The sequence below is a fragment of the Mastomys coucha genome, unplaced genomic scaffold, assembly GCF_008632895.1.
Source record: "Mastomys coucha isolate ucsf_1 unplaced genomic scaffold, UCSF_Mcou_1 pScaffold3, whole genome shotgun sequence".
Lineage (NCBI taxonomy): Eukaryota > Metazoa > Chordata > Mammalia > Rodentia > Muridae > Mastomys > Mastomys coucha.
Genome location: NW_022196909.1, coordinates 356,722 through 375,019, shown reverse-complemented (window position 1 = coordinate 375,019; position 18,298 = coordinate 356,722). Strand labels below are relative to the sequence as shown.

At 43.6% G+C, this 18,298-nt stretch overlaps 1 protein-coding gene across 3 annotated transcripts in view; it reads left to right on the top strand.

Annotated features, from left to right (window-relative positions):
* Nt5dc1 (5'-nucleotidase domain containing 1) overlaps positions 1–18,071 on the top strand; it is a 132,457-nt gene extending 114,386 nt beyond the window's left edge. For 2 of the 3 annotated variants that reach the window (XM_031348743.1, XM_031348742.1), the window contains exons 8-12: positions 298–395; positions 4,896–5,014; positions 6,029–6,181; positions 11,100–11,259; positions 16,569–18,071. In XM_031348743.1, the coding sequence (XP_031204603.1) occupies positions 298–395; positions 4,896–5,014; positions 6,029–6,181; positions 11,100–11,259; positions 16,569–16,699 (661 nt within the window). In that variant the 3' untranslated portion in view covers positions 16,700–18,071. The remainder of the gene's footprint in view (positions 1–297; positions 396–4,895; positions 5,015–6,028; positions 6,182–11,099; positions 11,260–16,568) is intronic. The other variant, XM_031348744.1, reaches the window with a different exon arrangement.
* Positions 18,072–18,298: the final 227 nt, after the last annotated feature.

Below are 18,298 nucleotides of genomic sequence, written 5' to 3'. Positions count from 1 at the left end.
CTCTCTCTCTCTCTCTCTCTCTCTCTCTCTCTCTCCTTTTTCTTTTCTTTCACTTGATTTTTTTTTGTTATATTTGTGCTTTAAGTAATTTTCATATTTTCAGAAAACCTGGCTAGCACCGGTCCACCTTCTCTTTCTAATGTACCTTCCACCTTAAAGTGTGTAAGATGACCGTAGAGCACGTGAAAGCTAATCTCAGGTTGAAGGTGATATCCTGATAAAGTGCTTAGGCAGGGAGTGAGCTCTGCAACTTTTCTAATTCTAATTTCTAATTTCTGAACTCACTTTGCACTTTAGGAAGGATTTTGCAGACCTTTTTGACATTGTGATTACAAATGCATTAAAGCCTGGATTCTTCTCACATTTCCCAAGCCAGAGGCCTTTCCACACGCTTGGTAAGTTGTGTTTTGTTATTTCTATCTTTGACTAACCCCAAGTGCAAAACAGTGTAATGAGGAACATCATTTCCCCTTAAGAAGAGAAGGAAAATATAAACCTGTGTTTACATTAAACTTTACTCAGCTTTACTCTCTATCTCACGGTATACTGTTTAAGTGTCAGCCTCTCTCTGTTTTCAATGACAAGACTGGGCAAGCTGAATGTCAAAAAGTTTAATTGTCATCTGTGTGCGTGACTAGATCTCCAGTCAGCAGAATGTGCTGGAGAGATTTCCATCTCTGGGCAGAATCTTTTTTTTTTTTTAAGATTTATTTTATGTATGTGACTATACTGTCTCGGTTCAGACACACCAGAAGAGGGCTTCGGATCCCTTTAGAGATGATTGTGAGCCCCCATGTGGTTGCTATGAATTGAACTCGGGACCTCTGGAAAAGCAGCCACTGCTCTCAACCACTGAGCCATCTCTCCAGCCCTGGGCAAAATCTTAAAAGGAGAAAATGTCATTCTTTGTTGTTGCTTTCAGAGGTTGCAGCCTGTGCTGCTTGGCCATATTATTTTGGGCTTATGGCAAGTAGATCATCATAAAAGGGTATGGAAAAAAAGAAAAAATAGAACATTGTGGAAGGAAGTCTAAGTTAGGGTTTCTATGCTGTGAAGAAACACCATGACCATAGCATAGCTTTGTGTGTGTGTGTGTGTGTGTGTATGTGGGTGGGTGGGTGTGGGTGTGGGTGGGTGTGGTTTTTTGAGACAGGGTTTCTCTGTAGCCCTGGCTGTCCTGGTACTCACTCTGTAAACCAGGCTGGCCTCAAACTCAGAAATCCACCTGCCTCTGCCTCCCAAGTGCTGGGATTAAAGGTGTGCGCCACCACTGCCCTACTGACCATGGCATAGCTTACAAGGAAAACCTTTAATTGGGTTTAATTGGGGCTGACTTACAATGCCAGAGGTTCAGTCTGTTATCATCATTACAGGAAGCTTGCTAGCGTGCAGGTGGACATGCTCGGGAAGTAGCTGAGAGTTCTGTATCTTGATCCGCAGGCAGCAGAAGTAAATGCCACACTAAAGACGTCACAACAGGGCAAGGATCTACATCAATCTAAACTTTCGTCTTTGAAACAACAGGATAGAGTTATAAGATTAACTTTTATAAGAAGTTTCAGGATTCCAAAGCAGGGGAAATAGATGGTTTGCATCCCTCAAATGTATGTGTCTTCATGCTCACGGTACAGATGTTTAGAAAGCCTCAGAGTCTGAGTGTGATTAATTAACTCAGTTTCTAAGGTTCTTTGGTGCCTTGAAGTTTTCTGATATTTAAAACACGTTTAAATGGGAAATACAAAGAACCCTGTAATTTGAGGATTTAATGCAAATAGATGACTTTGGGAGTGCAAGACAAGAGAAGCAGAGCTGTGGCCATCACAGGAGAAGCAGAGCTGTGGTCATCACAGGAGAAGCAGCGCTGTGGTCATCACAGGGTGACGTGGTCCTGCCTGGACAGCCTGTGGCTCCTGCCCTCTTCCTGTGGTTATTTCTTGTAGCTCTGCTCTGTGCAGCTCACCAGCTTGTGCCTGCCTATCAGTCTCTGCCTGCCCCCCTCCAATTGCTTTTTTCTTGCTAATGATCCCAGCTTTCTGCTCTCTGTGGATGGTTTTGCTCTCACTTGTACATTAATAGGTTCCAGTCGCTCATTCTGTGACCTGCAGAGACATAGTTTGTCTTCTGTACTCTCCATATCCCAGGATAGTCTGGAAACTTGGAGTGCTCCTGGGAGCTCATCAGCTCCCTGCCACTTAGCCTGCTGTGCTTTCCACAATCCATAACTCTCTTAGAAATTCTGCCAGCCACAGATCTCAGTGATACGATGAAAACCCCGTCACCCTCTGCATCACCCCTGTCTGGCATCTGTCCGTAGGCTCACCCCTGTCTTCCTACCTCTACCATCTTCTCTCAGGTGACTTGATGCACCATTGCAGTCTGCTTGGGTCACTGAGGTGCAGCCCACATCAGCCTGGTAATGCTCAAGCCACCCTCCATATTAAAAAGTAGGATGCTCATCAGACCAGGTCTCTGCTGTAACTGCCAAAAGTAAATTCAGTCTGTGTTCCAAACAGTCAAAGGCAGAGAAATAAAATTAAGATAGTGACTAGGCTGGAATAGAAAATCCCAAGAACCAACTTCTGTGTTCAGCGTGTCCTTGGTGGGTGGCATGTGCCGGATATCCCATTGTTGCCATGGTAACTAGAGAAGAGCAGATGGTGCTGCAGCCAATGAGGGCCAGTAACTCCGTCAGCCTGACCCTACCAACCCTAAGAAAAGTGTGGGGTGAGAGAAGCATCACACAGGCAGAGACTACCCCTCTCCCGCTTCCTTTCTATGCTATGCAAAGGGACAACCCAGCCCTTACCAGCGCTAAGATGCAAGACTCAAGGGACCTACCTCCTATCTGGCTACTGCACCGCCAAACCACTCCCCACCCAATTGGCCTCAGCTGTTGTCCACAAGTGAACATCCCCCCAGCTCCACTCCACCCCACCCCCACCCTGCCTCATCTTTCCCTATCTGAGCCTCCTTTCCTGAATCTCAAGGGATTTTTGTCCCTCCATAACGCTCGGTATTTTAGACATTTATTTTCCTTCCATCTAGAAAACAAAGACAACCAAACATGCTGATTCACACCAAGTTTGTGTGACTAAGGAGACAACTTAACCACGAAAGTGCCAGAGCTAGAGATCCTTCTCTTCAGCCTTCATCGCTATCTTCAGCCTGCTGTGCAGACCTTCTGCAATCTCTCACCTCTGCAGCTCTCTCCCCGACTCTTCTCTCTCTCCTAGTGCTTGTCATTCACACCGAACATCAATTCGTTATTTGCTTCTAAGCAGTTCAGTATCTTTCCAGTGACTTATTTAACAGACACAGTATATATTTAACCACATCCACACAATCATGTCAGTTCCCACTCCATATAAGCACCCTGTAACCGGTAAGTTCTTCTCTTCCCTAATGTGGACTGGTTACAGTATCTCTGCTGAAAACATGACCTTTTATTCCTCATCCAGGTCTTCGCCCTGGCTGCTCTCTCTGTCATTGCTTCTGGAATTGTAGTGTATATACAGAATCACTTTGTTAAAGTGGAGACTGATTCAGCCAGCCTGGGAAAAACCTTAGCTTCTGCATTTTTAAGCTCATAAGGTGACACTTTAAGGGACAATGAAGTGTATGGAAGCACCCCCTCCTCTGTCTGGAGACCCCCATCCTTCCCTGACGGCGCTCACGGGTAGTAGCACCTGTCTGCTCCTTCTCTAGGGCTCTGGTTCCCCCAGCATCACAGTGACATTGCCTGCTGAGACTTCTCTCCTATTCCGGTGTGCCTCCCATGGGTAGCAGCTATCCTTAACACTGTGCCAATAACATGTAAAACATTACTAAATGAAAGCAGCAGACTCTATCATTGTACCAGCTACAATTCCTGAGGCACACTGGGGTTACAGGTGTGTGCTCGCCACATTCAGTCTTATGTGGGCTCTGGAGATCCAAACGCAGATCCGTCAGGAATTACTTTTTCCACTATGCCATCTCCACAGCGCCTCTGTTCCTGTTTCTGTTCCATTGCATTTGCTCCACTTACTAGCAAGTTGTTTACCTTTAGTAGCAAATTTTCCTGTTATAGCCCCTGTTTGGTGGACATTTCCTGAGAACACACAAATAAAAATCTACTTACCCTAGTCAGGGTAAGAACTCAGAATCAGTTGCCCCAGTGATTTAGTGGGCACGTGAGTTTAATTGGGGTTACATACAGGAGCATGGGTTACTTGTAGGCAGCTAAACCACTAAAGAAAAACTCTCTTCCAGCAGTTAAATGGTTGTATGTCCTCAGGGAGGGATAGGAGCCCTTCCCCTAGAAAAAGAGACAGTCGATGGGCCCAACCCGGTGCCGGTCTCTTGTCTCTTACTGATAACCACAGTTGCTAAGAATTCAAAAGGCAATAGTCATGTCACCCTAGAAAAAAAAGCCATTAGTAGGATAATTGCTCTATTACAACTCCAACACAAATTAGCATTTAATAGATATTTTGTTTGAAATTTTTCATTCTATCTATGGCAAGAAACATTACGATGTTCACTAAGTGAACCATTTATAAAGCAGAGGCAGGTCATGGCTCAGCAGGTCAAGGCATTTGATGCCAAGACAGAATATCCAACAATCTGTTTAATCCATAGAACCCATAAAGTCAAAGGACAAAACCAACTCCTAAGACTGACCTCTGTGTACCATGGCATGCGCACACCCATGCATAAATGATAGATAATAGGTGATGATAGATAGACAGACAGACAGACAGACAGATAGATCTAATAAATAAATGTGAGCACACACAATGCTTATAACAGATGTTTACTGAATGCACACATCCTTCCCACATGGTTTCCTTCTATACATGGTCCATGGCCCACGGTACAGCCCAGCTAAAAGGTTGTTGTCACCATACTTGCAGAGAATGATGAGGAGAAGGATGAGCTGCCATCTCTGGATAGACCCGGCTGGTACTCTCAAGGCAATGCTGCCCACCTTTACGAACTTCTAAAGAAAATGACCAGCAAGCCTGAACCCAAGGTAATTCCTGACTGAGGCAGAGTCCTTGATGTCCATGTGCAGATACAAATGGTGTGAACAGAGCCATGGGTGCAGATGGTTAACAATTGTATTCTGCCCCTCAGCACTGGCTACATCTCTCCTTTTGCCTCTTTGACTAGATGCAGTCTTGGTAGATACTTGGTCTTTATTTGTGACAGGGAAAAACAGATTCCAGAGAGGCCAGAGGTCTAGGAAGTACACAATTCATGCATGCACTGCCTGAGAATGACATTCTGATAATACCAAAGAATATTTTACACGTAAAACAAGGAGTGACTGTGACAATGCTGGCTAGCTTTTCCTCAAAGAGTTGTTTGCATCTGACCCCTTGGTCACATTGTCAGTGTTGGACATTGGTGTGTTTACAGCACTGTCCCTTCCTCTATGTGATGCATACCATGAGCCCAGTGAGCCGGAAGAATCACTGGTAGGCTAGCCGTGGTTCATTGGTACCTACTTTCTCGGCCTCCTGAGAACTATCCAAGGCGTCCGTAGATACTGGACCTGGGTGCGGAGCCTTGGTTCTTAGCTCTTAGCCTCACACCTTCTCCAAATGGAGGGGTGTGGTCCGTATCAGTAGAGCTTTGCCTAAGGATATTTGAGGCACTGTCCAAATTGTACATGCTGGAACTCATTCATGAGTTCCGTTTCAGCAGATCCAGAGCAAGTCCTCTTAAACAGTGGTTCTGATGCGTGTTCTTAGTAACAGGTAATCCCCTATAATAAGTTGTCAGTTTTAGTTCTATAGGCAGATTTAATTATAAACATATGAGAACACACAGGCTCACTTCTTCATGAGGAATATCAAATAAAATTGCTTCTCATATTCTACCTTCCTGCCATCTTCAACAAGCCTGTGAATCATGTAGGACCGATAATAGGTGTGTGAAATTATTTGTGGGAGTTTAAGACACTTGGGGTGGCTGCTGCCTTGTGGAGGGAGGGCGGGCGGGCCTTCCTCCGTGCCTCATTCAGAATGCTCTCTGATCACAGGTCGTTTACTTTGGTGACAGCATGCATTCGGACATTTTCCCAGCCCACCACTACACTAACTGGGAGACAGTCCTTATTCTTGAGGAGCTGCAGGGGCAGGAAATGGAGGAGCCTGAGGAAGCAGGGCCTCTGGAGAAAAGAGGGAAATATGAGGTAAGAACCTGTCTGTCCTTTTTGGGGCAGGGGACATGTGTGACAGTGTTTGAAAGCTAGAGTCTCCTTATGCTTGCTGACTGTAGAATCAGCTGGGATTGTGTTATTTGCCTGTAGTCCCTCATGGTAAATGAAACAAGAGGATCAGAATCTCAGGGGCAAGTTTTACACCAGTCTGGGCTTCATGTGATCCTGTCTCAAAAGAACTTATTCTGGTCTGACTGGATACCTTCATGTTTCTATCCTCTTTGCCCAAATCACTATTATTTAATGACTTCCACCTAAGTAGATAACTCTAGACAACCTAGTTGTATTGTCTGCTTTTAAGAGCCTGGTATGTGTCCTCATCATTCCATCATGGATGGGGAGAACTGTGTGAGGTCCCCCCTCTAACTGGGGACCTATTAGCAGTTAATGGCCAGAAGGGAAGGGGAGTCATTTTTTTCAATGATGTAGCCAATGATAAGTGGCCCATGATCCAGTAAATAAGCCCACACCCTTATTCATGCAAACAGCCCTGATGAAAGTCAGTGGGTCAGTTTTTAAAAGGACATGAAAGTAGAAGGGAGAATAGTGAGAAGAAGTAGTTCAGAAGAGGGGGCACGAGAAAAGAGGGTAAGGAAATGAATATAATCCAAATCCATAACTTACATGTGTGAAATAAAGGGGAAATACCAAAAAAAAAAGAAAAAAAAAAAGTAACCTGTCACGTATCTCTCTGCTTAGGTTTAAAAGTAAATGAAGCAATTGTATGCGTTTTCCCAGTATCTCGTGCCGTAAACCTGAGACTACGACTAATGAAGCCCAGATGGAACAATATAGAGCTCCGCCCAGTCTCTCTGAGAGGCACTGTACAAACAGCACCTCCCGAGAGTTTAGACCCAATGCTGCCTCCTGTGGAGTAGACAGAACTTAGAGATCTTTAGTCCCAGCAGAAAGAAAACAGTCTCTAGAGAAAGCTAAGAACTAGAGAGTCCCTTGTGGTTAAGAAAAATGCAGTTTTTCCAAATGTTAAGCATGTAATATATAAAGAGTCTCTCAGTTCAAAACAGTCACAGAAGGGTTTAATTACATATATTTCTAATCACTTTACTCAGTCTAAATGAACTTTTAAGAAATAAAATTAGTTAAAAGGAAATTCCCCAGATGATTTCAAAGCTGGCCTGAACTGGAATCCTGGCTATTAGTGCTATGCAGTCTGTACTATTTATTTTGCTACTTGAATTCAGTTTCTGCAGTGTTTTGCAGTAATTTCCAAGCTAAGTCCATCCCATAGGAGCTCCTTTTTGCCTCCCTTGACTTGTGGCAGGAAGCATAAAGACTGGGGACATCTCACATGGAACTTGATTAGCTTTTGCACAAAACTCCTTGGTACATCACTGATCTGCTCTTCTGCAGTAGAGCTTGGTGGCAGATGAGCAGAAATGTTACACATTAGTGATTTGGAGCACTACTAGAGTGACTGGGGAATAATTGTCTTCATAAATCAAAACCAAATTATCAGCCAATCAAATGTCATTCTTTAGAGTGAGAATTACTTGGAGCATCTCAATGCCATGCGGCCAGCCTTATGTTGAAGGAATGGAGAGGGAGCCCAAGGTTACCTGTGTTACTGAGCTTACTGTTCTAACTTACTTCTTCATTTTAACTAAAAAGAGAGTGCATCCTTTTGTTTTTCGAGACAGGGTTTCTCGGTTGTCCTGGAACTCACTCTGTAGACCAGGCTGGCCTCGAACTTAGAAATCTACCTGCCTCTGCCTCCCCCGCATGATTAAAGGCGTGCATCTCCATCACCTGGCAAGAATATTTTATTTTTAAATTTAGGTCCTGTCTTAGTTAGGGTTTTACTGCTGTGAACAGACACTATGACCAAGGCAACTCTCTTGTAAGGACAGCATTTAATTGGGGCTGGCTTATAGGTTCAGAGGTTCAGTCCATTATCATCATGGTAGGAAGCATGGCAGCATCCAGGCAGGCATGGTGCTGGAGGAGCTGAGAGTTCTGCATCTTCATCTGAAGGCTGCTAGTGGAAGACTCACTTCCACACAGCTAGGGTCATAAGCCCACACCCACAGTGACATGCCTACTTCAACAAGGCCACACCTCCTAACAGTGCTGCTCCCTGAGCCAAACTTATTCAAACCATCACAGGTCTAAAAGTAACTTACTTTTAATGGTGAGCATTTTTAACAAATAAGTAAACCCTTTATTTAGGGAAGGCCTATCCATTAAAGCCACAATGGGAATGTAATATATTTGAAGAAAGATTGAAGATTTTAGAACCTTCAAATTCTGAATCTTCAAATTATGCATGCTTAAGTAAAGTATATTCATATTCCCAGACTGAAAAATTCTAAAATCTGCATAACCCTTCTGGCCACAAGGAAGTCAGAAGGAGATATTCACTCAGTCTGTAACAATTGTGGTGGATAAAGTACAGGGCTCAGACAAGGTCCTTGGATCACATTCCAAGCCAACAGAGCATTCCAGTCAGCAATGAAAGGAGAAAAATATGATGGTCTCCTTCCTCATCCTTCACATAAAAGTGAACTCTGAAGAGGGATTATATGCCTGGAAATAAAGCCATACCCGTATGTTTATTAAGTTTGAAAAGATTGTTGTAATTGTGGTGACTTGAGTGGCTCCCACAGGCTCATATATTTGAGTACCTGTTCTCCAGTGGCTGGAACTGTTTACGATGGATTAGGGAGAGTGACCTTCCTGAGGAGTGAATAAGTTCCTCTGAAGCCACTCCCTAAGCTCGAGAACGCAAGCTTGCGCTGCAGCACCATGCCTGCCTGCCTGCTGCCATAGTGCCCACCATGCCTGCCTGTGCCATCCTCCCCACCATGCCTGCCTGTGCCATCCTCCCCTCCATGCCTGCCTGCTGCCATACTCCTCACCATGCCTGCCTGCTGCCATAGTGCCCACCATGCCTGCCTGCTGCCATCCTCCCCACCATGCCTGCCTGCTGCCATCCTCCCCACCATGCCTGCCTGCGCCTGCTGCCATCCTCCCCTCCATGCCTGCCTGCGCCTGCTGCCATAGTGCCCACCATGCCTGCCTGCGCCTGCTGCCATAGTGCCCACCATGCCTGCCTGCTGCCTGCTGCCATAGTGCTCACCATGCCTGCCTGTGCCATCCTCCTCACCATGCCTGCCTGCTGCCTGCTGCCATAGTGCCCACCATGTTGATCCTGGACTCTAACCCTAACTGTGAGCCCTCAATCCACCCTTCTGTAAGTTACCACAGTCAGGGTGTCTCTTCACAGCAGTACAAAGTAGCTGAGACAGTGACCTCATTGTAAGGAATGACTTCCCAGGTTACAGCTTGAAGGACAGAAAGAAGTAGGAACACGGCTAGGGAGATGGCTATAAGGACCCGAGTTCAGTCCTAAGAACCCATGTTTTCTTAACATTCCCTGGTGGCACATGTTTGTAATGGCTGCAAAGGGGCTCACTGGCCAGTCACTCTAACCAAATCAGTGAGCACCAGGTTCAATGGGAGAGCCTGTCTCAAAAACATAAGGTTGAGAGAGAAAAACACTCAGTATCCACCTCTGTCCTGTGCATGCACATGTACACACACACATGCACACACAGAAGTAAATAAGTACCTGGAATATACTTACCCCTTGGAAAATCCATGATGAAGAGTTTGTGGCTAGACCTAGAAATGGACATATTTATTTTCCAGTTCTCTTAATGAAGACCTAGAAAATATTCATAGGAAAAAAACAACAACCAGTAACCCAGATATGGTGATGCTCTTAAACTCAGCACTTGGGAGGCAAAGGCAGGCAGATTTCTATAAGTTCAAGGCCAGCCTGGTCTACATAGCAAGTTCCAGGCCAGTCAAGGATTCACAATGAGACCCTGTCTGTCAAATTCCAGTGCCTTGAGGGATCCCAAGTGAGCATCGCATTAATCAGGACACAGGCTTTTCACGCAACGCCAAAGCTAGATGGTGCATAGTTTATTCAAAGTTCCAACATCTTTTATACAGAAGGCAGAATAAAGGTTTCCCACAGCTTCTAGTTCTCACAAGCTGCTCTTTCCCTAGCAGGAGCTTCTCTTGGTTCGAGGTGACCCAAGCCTCCTTCAGACTGGGAAATCTGTCAGCAATCCAACTCTTAGCTGTGTCTTATAATTAAAAACAAAGTTGCTTTCTCATGAGAGAAGGATCATGAAGGCCACTTCCTCAGACATGCAGCGTAGGTGGCAGAAGACCAGGACTCCCTGCTTGGCAGAGTGTGTGTCCTTGGTATCCCAGCATGCTGAGAGTCACAAAGATCTATGTTGCCTCGCAATTAGCAAGCTAGGAGCAGTCACCGCACACCATTTCTCTATAGCTGTCAATAAGTTAAATCCATAGACAAATAAAATAGAAACTAGTCATTTTAAATCTTTATTGATGTATATTGGCTTCATGTTTCAGATACACTAAAAGCAATAAATAAGTTTTTATATTCTCACACTCTTCTAAAAGTCAAATACTAACAGAGAAAATTCCAATGAAGTGGGTTTTTAATTATCTTACAATATAGTAATACTAATAACGATGATAGTAGAAAAATTAGAATTATTTTAATCATAGAGAATATATAGTTTTTAGATTATGACAACTGACTTTTTTAAAAAATTTTTTTAGATTTATTTATTATTATATCTAAGTACACTGTAGCTGTCTTCAGACAGCCCCGGAAGAGGGCATCGGATCTCATTACGGATGGTTGTGAGCCACCATGTGGTTGCTGAGATTTGAACTCAGGACCTTCAGAAGAGCAGTCAGTGCTCTTACCCACTGAGCCATCTCTCCAGCTTTTCCTCCTTCTGTTCACTCAGTGAGTGGAGAACGCTTGCCCGAGCACTTCACTACGGATGCCATTCTAATCACATTGTTCCTTCCTCTTCCAAAGGGAAAGCCTCTGAACTCCTTGTCTAATAAATGGGGCTCATACTTTATCGACTCCGTCTCAAGTCGGGGGACTGCAGAAGAGTCCTTGGTTTATACCTGGTCCTCTAAGAGAATCAGCACCTACAGTACCATTGCAATTCCGAGCATTGAATCTATTGCAGGTAAGGGGAGATGCCTGTGAAGTCTCTCTGCCCATGAGAGTAGCCATTGGAGCCACTGTCTTCAAAGGGAGCTGTCTTCTCAAGTCATCGAGGGTTTTCCCTTTACTTTTGAGGTTATGATATAATGACATCATTCTTCGCTTCCTTTTCAATACCTCTCATATACCCCTCCTTGTACTCATTCAAATTCTTGGCCTCGTTCTTCACTGATTGTTACATGCATGCGCGCGTGCGTGCGTGCGTGCGTGCGTGTGTGTGTGTGCGTGTGTGTGTGTGTGTGTGTGTGTGTGTGTGTGCGCGCGCGCGCGTGCGTGTGTGTGTGTGTGTGTGTGCGCGTGTGCGTGTGTGCGTGTGTGTGTGTGTGCGTGTGCGTGTGTGTGCATGTGTGTGTTCCTAAATATATCCTGCTCAGTCTATATAATGAGTTACTCTTTAAGGGAAAGAGCTTCTACTTGTAGATATGGCAACCTAGTTCAGGATTCCCCCCCCCCCACTCCCCACCCTGCCCCTAGACGCACACCTTTCCAGAGTCAACTACAAAGGCTGGACATTTTAAAAATCTGTTTGAAGAAATGGGATACAGATTGGGAGAAGTACCAGGACAATATGCCTAGGAAGGCCAGGATGATGAGCCTGGCTTTGAGGCTACTTTCCCCACAGAGATTTGACTGAACCTTTCAGTAACTTCATGTAACCACTAAGATGGGAACCAAAAAAATGAGCCTGGTGAGCTCCTTCAAGTCTCTGTCATAAGGGTGAATTAAGGCAGAGCCACACTTTCACGGGGGCTGAGACTCAGCCTCAAACAGCTGAACAGCAAAATTGTCAGTTCCCCCAACAGTGCCTAGAGCCTCCATGTACTTGATGAGAACGGAAGTCCATTTCCTTTTGAGAAATATATTATTCTAAGACACAAATACTTCTTAAAAGTAATTCATATAATGTACAACCCAGAAGGAGACCACAAAAAGGAATATGAGGTTAGGAGACCACAAAAATAATAAAACAGCCAACTACAGAAAACAAAGGAATGGGACATTTTATAGAAATGTAAACACTAAGAGGGTGGAAATTTTTAATTAAATCTTTCAAAATCAAAATGGAGGTAGTAGTGAGCTGAGACACAGTGGAAGCGAATAGCTGTACTGGGGAAAGGCTCAAAGGAGACCAGCAGTGCAGCCCAGTGTCATGGAGAGCCTGCCTAGCATGTGCAAAGCCTGGGTTCAATTCCCAACATTGTGGGAGGGAGCCAGGCAGGAGACTCCGACAGCGGGATTAGGAGGACATAAAAGGATGAAGATTTTTGTAATTGGGCTCCAAGAGTCGCTATAGTCACGTGGAACAAATTAAATGCTTCGGGAAACATTTGTTATTAACCTGAGAATGACTTCTTAAGGCTAAGTTCCCAGTTCTCTGGAATATACATAGTAACTTAAAGTCTGAGACACTCTGGGCTGCCAGCCTTCTTCAGATGGAAACAATTCTGTCTTCGTTTATCTGAGAAGCCCACCCTGCTAATATAGAGGTGTTTTCGGTGTGGAGTTCGAGGATCCAGATCACTTCTAAATTTGGCTTGAAAAGGGACTTAAGGAGAAAAGAGCAGAATGCAGTTCTCTGCCCTCCCTTTGTGCTGGGCTCCTAGCTAATCACTTCTGCTTCCATCTCTGCTGCCCTGGAAGATTGCCTAAAGTCTCTGGGTTTTCTGCTGCCAGTAGCTAGCCTAGCCTGAACACACACACATGAAGAAAGCCTGTGGCAGAAAGTGGCTTCCCTCTTCGTTCATTGATCTTCCTTGGCATCGTGTATCCCTGGGTATCACCCTAGTGTTTATCTGTTTCTGTCCACTCTAGCTCCTTCTCCTCCAAGTCAGAACCCTGGATATGTGGTTAAGCTTCACATTCCTAAGTTGGAGCCAATGGTATCAGAGTGTATTTTCTACCTTATAGAATGAATACCAGGGAGAAAAGCAAGGTACTTACTGAGTTATCAGTAGGATGATGGTGGTGGCTCTAAGTTAGGTTTGATCTTCTAAAAGAACCTGTGTCAGTATACAAACTCAGTATGTCAGTATGTCCTTCTGAAATGGTATTTTGTTCTCAGGTGTTCCTTTTTGTTGTTGTTCAATGCTTACACATAAAACTAAAAACAGCCTTAAAATAATCTTTCTTACCAATATATATATATATATATATATATATATATATATATATATATATATGTATGTATATGTATATATCTGAAAAACTGTTAACAAAACCAATTTCTTTCAAAATAATTAAGAATTTTATTGGGGTGGTATAATAATAGAAGTCACTGGATTATTCTAAGATGCCCAGATGGGTATAAAAATTATCAAGTGTGGTTGTGAATAGTAAGAAAGTCAAAGAAAAATGAGTTTCTGTTCTAACTGTTCTAACGTGCATGCAGGTGCCTGTGACAGCCATCCAGTGTAGATGCTTGAACTGAGCGGGAGTGCTCTGGAAGAACAGTGAATGTTCGTAATCACAGAAGCATCTCCTGTCTCTCATTCTCACATTCTCAAAGTTCCTTCCCTGAACCCTAGGAGAGAACATGACAAGGCAGGCTTCTCTCAAGGGAGCTACTAAGCAGGTCAAACAAACTGAAACCAGCCCTTTGCTTGCTGGGAAACGTGGAGAGGGTACCAGTTCTGATGCTGGACACAGCTCCTCAAAATGTAACACAGTAATCACACTGAAAAAGTCGCATCTCCTACAGAACTGTAGCTCGGTTATGTCAGACTCAGTAGTTAGGCACTACCGTGTTACTTCAGAGTAAGAAAGGCAGCTCCAGGAAAAGGTGAGATGGCCGTGGCTTTCCACATACAAACAATACAATCTTTTATGACCTAGATCCTGCAGTTGAAGTTCCAAGAGGCACTCCATTTCTCTGTGTTGGTTTTGCCATGTGGGAATCTATTCATTTTTGTACACTCCATGTAAGTGTTCCACAGTTGGGGTAATATGGCTGATACAGTGTATTCATGACAGAATTTAAGAGAAAACTGCTACAATAAGCAGGAATCAGGAGGAGGGAGTTCTTGTTTCTCTTGTTCCAAGTAGCTAGCTGTCATCAGTGACTTCCCTACAGCAGAGATGCACTGTCTTCTTCTTGATGACTCCATCATCCCATGAATCACTAGGCTGCTGATCTCTGTTTTCAGAGTGAGTGTGTGTGTGTGTGTGTATGTGAGTGAGTGTGTGTGTGAGTGTGTGTGAGAGTGTGTGTGCGTGTGTGTGTGAGTGTGTGTGTGTGAGTGTGTGTGCGTGTGTGTGTGAGTGTGTGTGTGAGTGTGTATGAGTGTGTGTGTGAGTGAGAGTGTGTGTGTGTGAGTGTGTGTGTGTGAGTGTGTGTGAGTGTGTGTGTGTGAGTGTGTGTGAGAGAGAGTGTGAGTGTGAGTATGTGTGAGTGTGCGTGTGTGTATGAGTGTGTGAGTGAGTGTGAGAGTGTGTGTGAGTGCGCGTGCGTGTGTGCGCGCATGCGTGCGTGCGTGTGTGTTTGTGTGTGTGTGTGCGCGCGCGCGCGTGCGTGCGTGTGTGGGTGTGTGGGTGTGGGTGTGTGTGTGTGTGTGTGTGTTTTCTTCAGGCAGTCATCCACCTTTCCCTTGAGATAGGATCATTCACCAGTCTGAGACTAGGCTAGCTAGCTGGTCAACAAACTAGAGAGCTGTCTCTGTCTACCTCCTAACAGGGGATTACAAGTGCACACCACTGCACACAGGTCTTTAATATGGGTTCTGGGATCCAGCTCAGGTCTTTGTGGATCTAACAAGTACTTTACCAAATGAGCAATCTCCCCAGCTTCAAATTGCTTTTTTTTTAATTTATGTATATGTGAGGTCTGTGTGTGTGTGTGTGTGTGTGTGTAAGTCAGAAACGGGCTTCAGAGTCCTTGGGCTGGGAGGCATGGGAGTTTGTGAGCTACCTAATAGTTGTGCTGGGATTCAAATTCTGGTCCTCTCGATAAAACAGCGAGTGTTCTTAACCACTGAGCCATCTCTCTAGCTCCCTGGTTTTCTTTTTCTTTTCTTTTTTAAGTTTATTTTTATTATTTTAAATTATATGTGTCTGTGTGTATCTGTGTCTCTGATGGTATGTGCACATGAATACACATGTCCACAGAGGTGTCAGATCCCCTTGCAGTTAAAACACTTGTGAGCCACTTGATGTGGGTTCTGGGAACCGAACTTGGGTCCTGTAAGAGCAGTACATTTTCTTAACCTCTGAGCTATCTCTCTAACCACCCCTGCTTTTTAAGGTGTTGGTGGGGAGGGGTTCCAGACGAGGTCAACAGATCCCCGAATCTGGAATCATAGGTGGTTATAAACCACTTGATGTGGATGCTGGGGACCAAATTTAGAGCTTCAGGAAGAACAGCAGGTGATTTTCACTGTGGAGCCAACTTAGCAGGCCTCATATTTCTTAATAGGAAATTGTTGCTGTTACCATAGCAGTATTGCTGTTGCATGTTTCATAGTTATGTCGATCCTAATTGAATACTCAGGAGCCAGGCTATATGGTGTTTGCTAATGCTGACTGATCTCTTCACAGTAAACCCAGCTTTCTCTGACACTGGGAAAGCCATGTTCCTTCTTTCTACTCAGCAGTAGTTTTTCTGGTAAATATTAACTGCTTGAGTCTCATAGCTTCTCAGTGGCACCTAATAGAACATATAATTTAGGCCAGAGTTCTGGACACTTTGAGTAGTATGTCTAAATGTGTCTTGGAATATAGATTTCTTGCAAATTTTATATACTTATTCTACACTCTGCCAACCTGTGTATAGTACAAGTATCAAAATTATGAAACTGAAAAATAGAAACACTGAGTTATTTTATTCTTTTGTTTTGTTTTGTTTTTAACATTATATCATGTCCTCCTTTTCTTCCCTCTAAACCCTCCCAAATGTCCCTCTTTGCTCCTTAAAATTCACGGCTTCTGTTTTCATGAATTGCTGTTACATGTATATATACATATATCCCAAAATACATAAACCCAAGCCATTCAGTCTGTATAATGCTACTTGTTATCAACATGCTTTCAAGGCTGGCCGTTTGGTCCTGGAAAGCCCATGTGCGCCCTTCCCTGTACCTCCCACTTCCCGCATGCTTCAGTTATCTGTAGTCCTTTGTGTGTTGTGGAAACTTCATGGTCATTTCATCATCAACTTTAATGTGACTGTTATTGTTGTCATTGCTCAGCTTATCAAACACTGAATTTTAATCTATTTGTATTTATGAAAGGAGTTTGAGGGCTTATAAAACAAATCATTTTTTTCCTTTCCCCCCTCAGAGTTACCCCTGGACTACAAATTTACAAGATTCTCTACAAACAATTCAAAAACGGCTGGTTATTATCCCTTGGCTCATTATACCTTGGGTTCTCAAGACACAGACAGCAAAATAATCTCTACTGAAAAATGAACCAACCGTATGTACAGTAGACATACTGTTTAAGAAATGTTAATTTTCCACAGCAATGCAAATGTTTTATAAGAACAATTTTTCAATGAAAATTGACCAAATGGATACTTGTCAGTCTGTTTTTTTATATAAATCATTTTAATGTTTAACAATTCTTATTATATTAACATTTTTAGTACCCTAGACTAAAAGAGAACATGACTGATATTTTCTATGCCGGTAGTTTTGAGGATTCTCCCACGGTGATAAACACACACATGCCAGTGTGCATTTTTACGTCTGCCTGGCCCAGCATCTTCCAAAGCCTGGCCCGCCCGCAGTCTAATAGCAGCATAGAACCTGAAAATGAAAATCTGAATGCTGCATTCCAAACCTACTGAATCAGAAACCTTGGCAGTGGGGCAAGCAATGCTTTTAAGCAAGCGTCCAATAAATCGGATGCTCTATTATGATTTAAGCCCTGTGCTGAGTATTCATACTTTTAATTGAAAGTCTAACCTGAATTGATAACACCAGAGTCTAGTGAAAATAGGCTATTGTTCCAGGCTATTAGGCTTTTTGCTATTTCCATTTTTGCCCAAAATATATAAAAAGACATGATTTCTTAAGGTAATATTACCTCATTCCTTAGTATTTCAACTTCAGCTCTGTCCTTGGGAAAGGAGCTGAAAACCTTACTCTGCAGGTGCACAAGTGCACGTCAGGCCTGCAGGTGCATAGGTGCACGTCAGGCCTGCAGGTGCATAGGTGCACGTCAGGCCTGCAGGTGCATAGGTGCACGTCAGGTGCATAGGTGCACATCAGGTGCATAGGTGCACGTCAGGCCTGCAGGTGCATAGGTGCACGTCAGGCCTGCAGGTGCATAGGTGCACTCCAGGTCAGGATATGCTGTGTTCTGTGTGGTTTTCATTAGTGAACATGTGCATCAGATTATGTTTACACAAGATGTTCAGATTCAGTTGATGTCTGTAAGTCCCTGGGTCCTCTTTTGCCTGTTAATAACTTCACTGTCCATAATGGACAGGATTAGAAAATATTATCATTATTTTTTCTTGGAATTTAGCATATAAACACATGCACTGAAAAATAATTTTCTTAAAATTTCCAAATATTCAGATAAATACTAACTGTTCTATGAGGATGTGTTTCCCAGGGTAATTAAAAAGGAAACAGAACTTATTTCTTTACTATCAGTACCTTTGCTGTTGATCAATAAGAATACATATACAGAGATATATTTGATATTCAAAATGTCATTAGAATATTACAATGAGCACATGCAATCAAGCTTAGGGCCAAATAAATGATGATATCTATTGTATGCTTTAAGTAGAGATTTCACTTTGCTTTAAAATAAAGCTATTTTTCCTCATCGATGTTTGTATTTTTGAATAAGAATATTTTTCATTTATATTTGTCTGTTTTTATGTGTGCCTGTACCTGTATGTGTGTGTGTGTGTGTGCATGTGTGTATGTGTGTGTGCGTGTGTGTGTGTGGATGTGTGGGTGTGGGTGTGTGGGTGTGGGTGTGTGAGTATGTGTGTGTGCCTGTATGTGAGTTCCTGTGGGGGGGGGTGTGTATTTGTGTGTGTGTGCGTG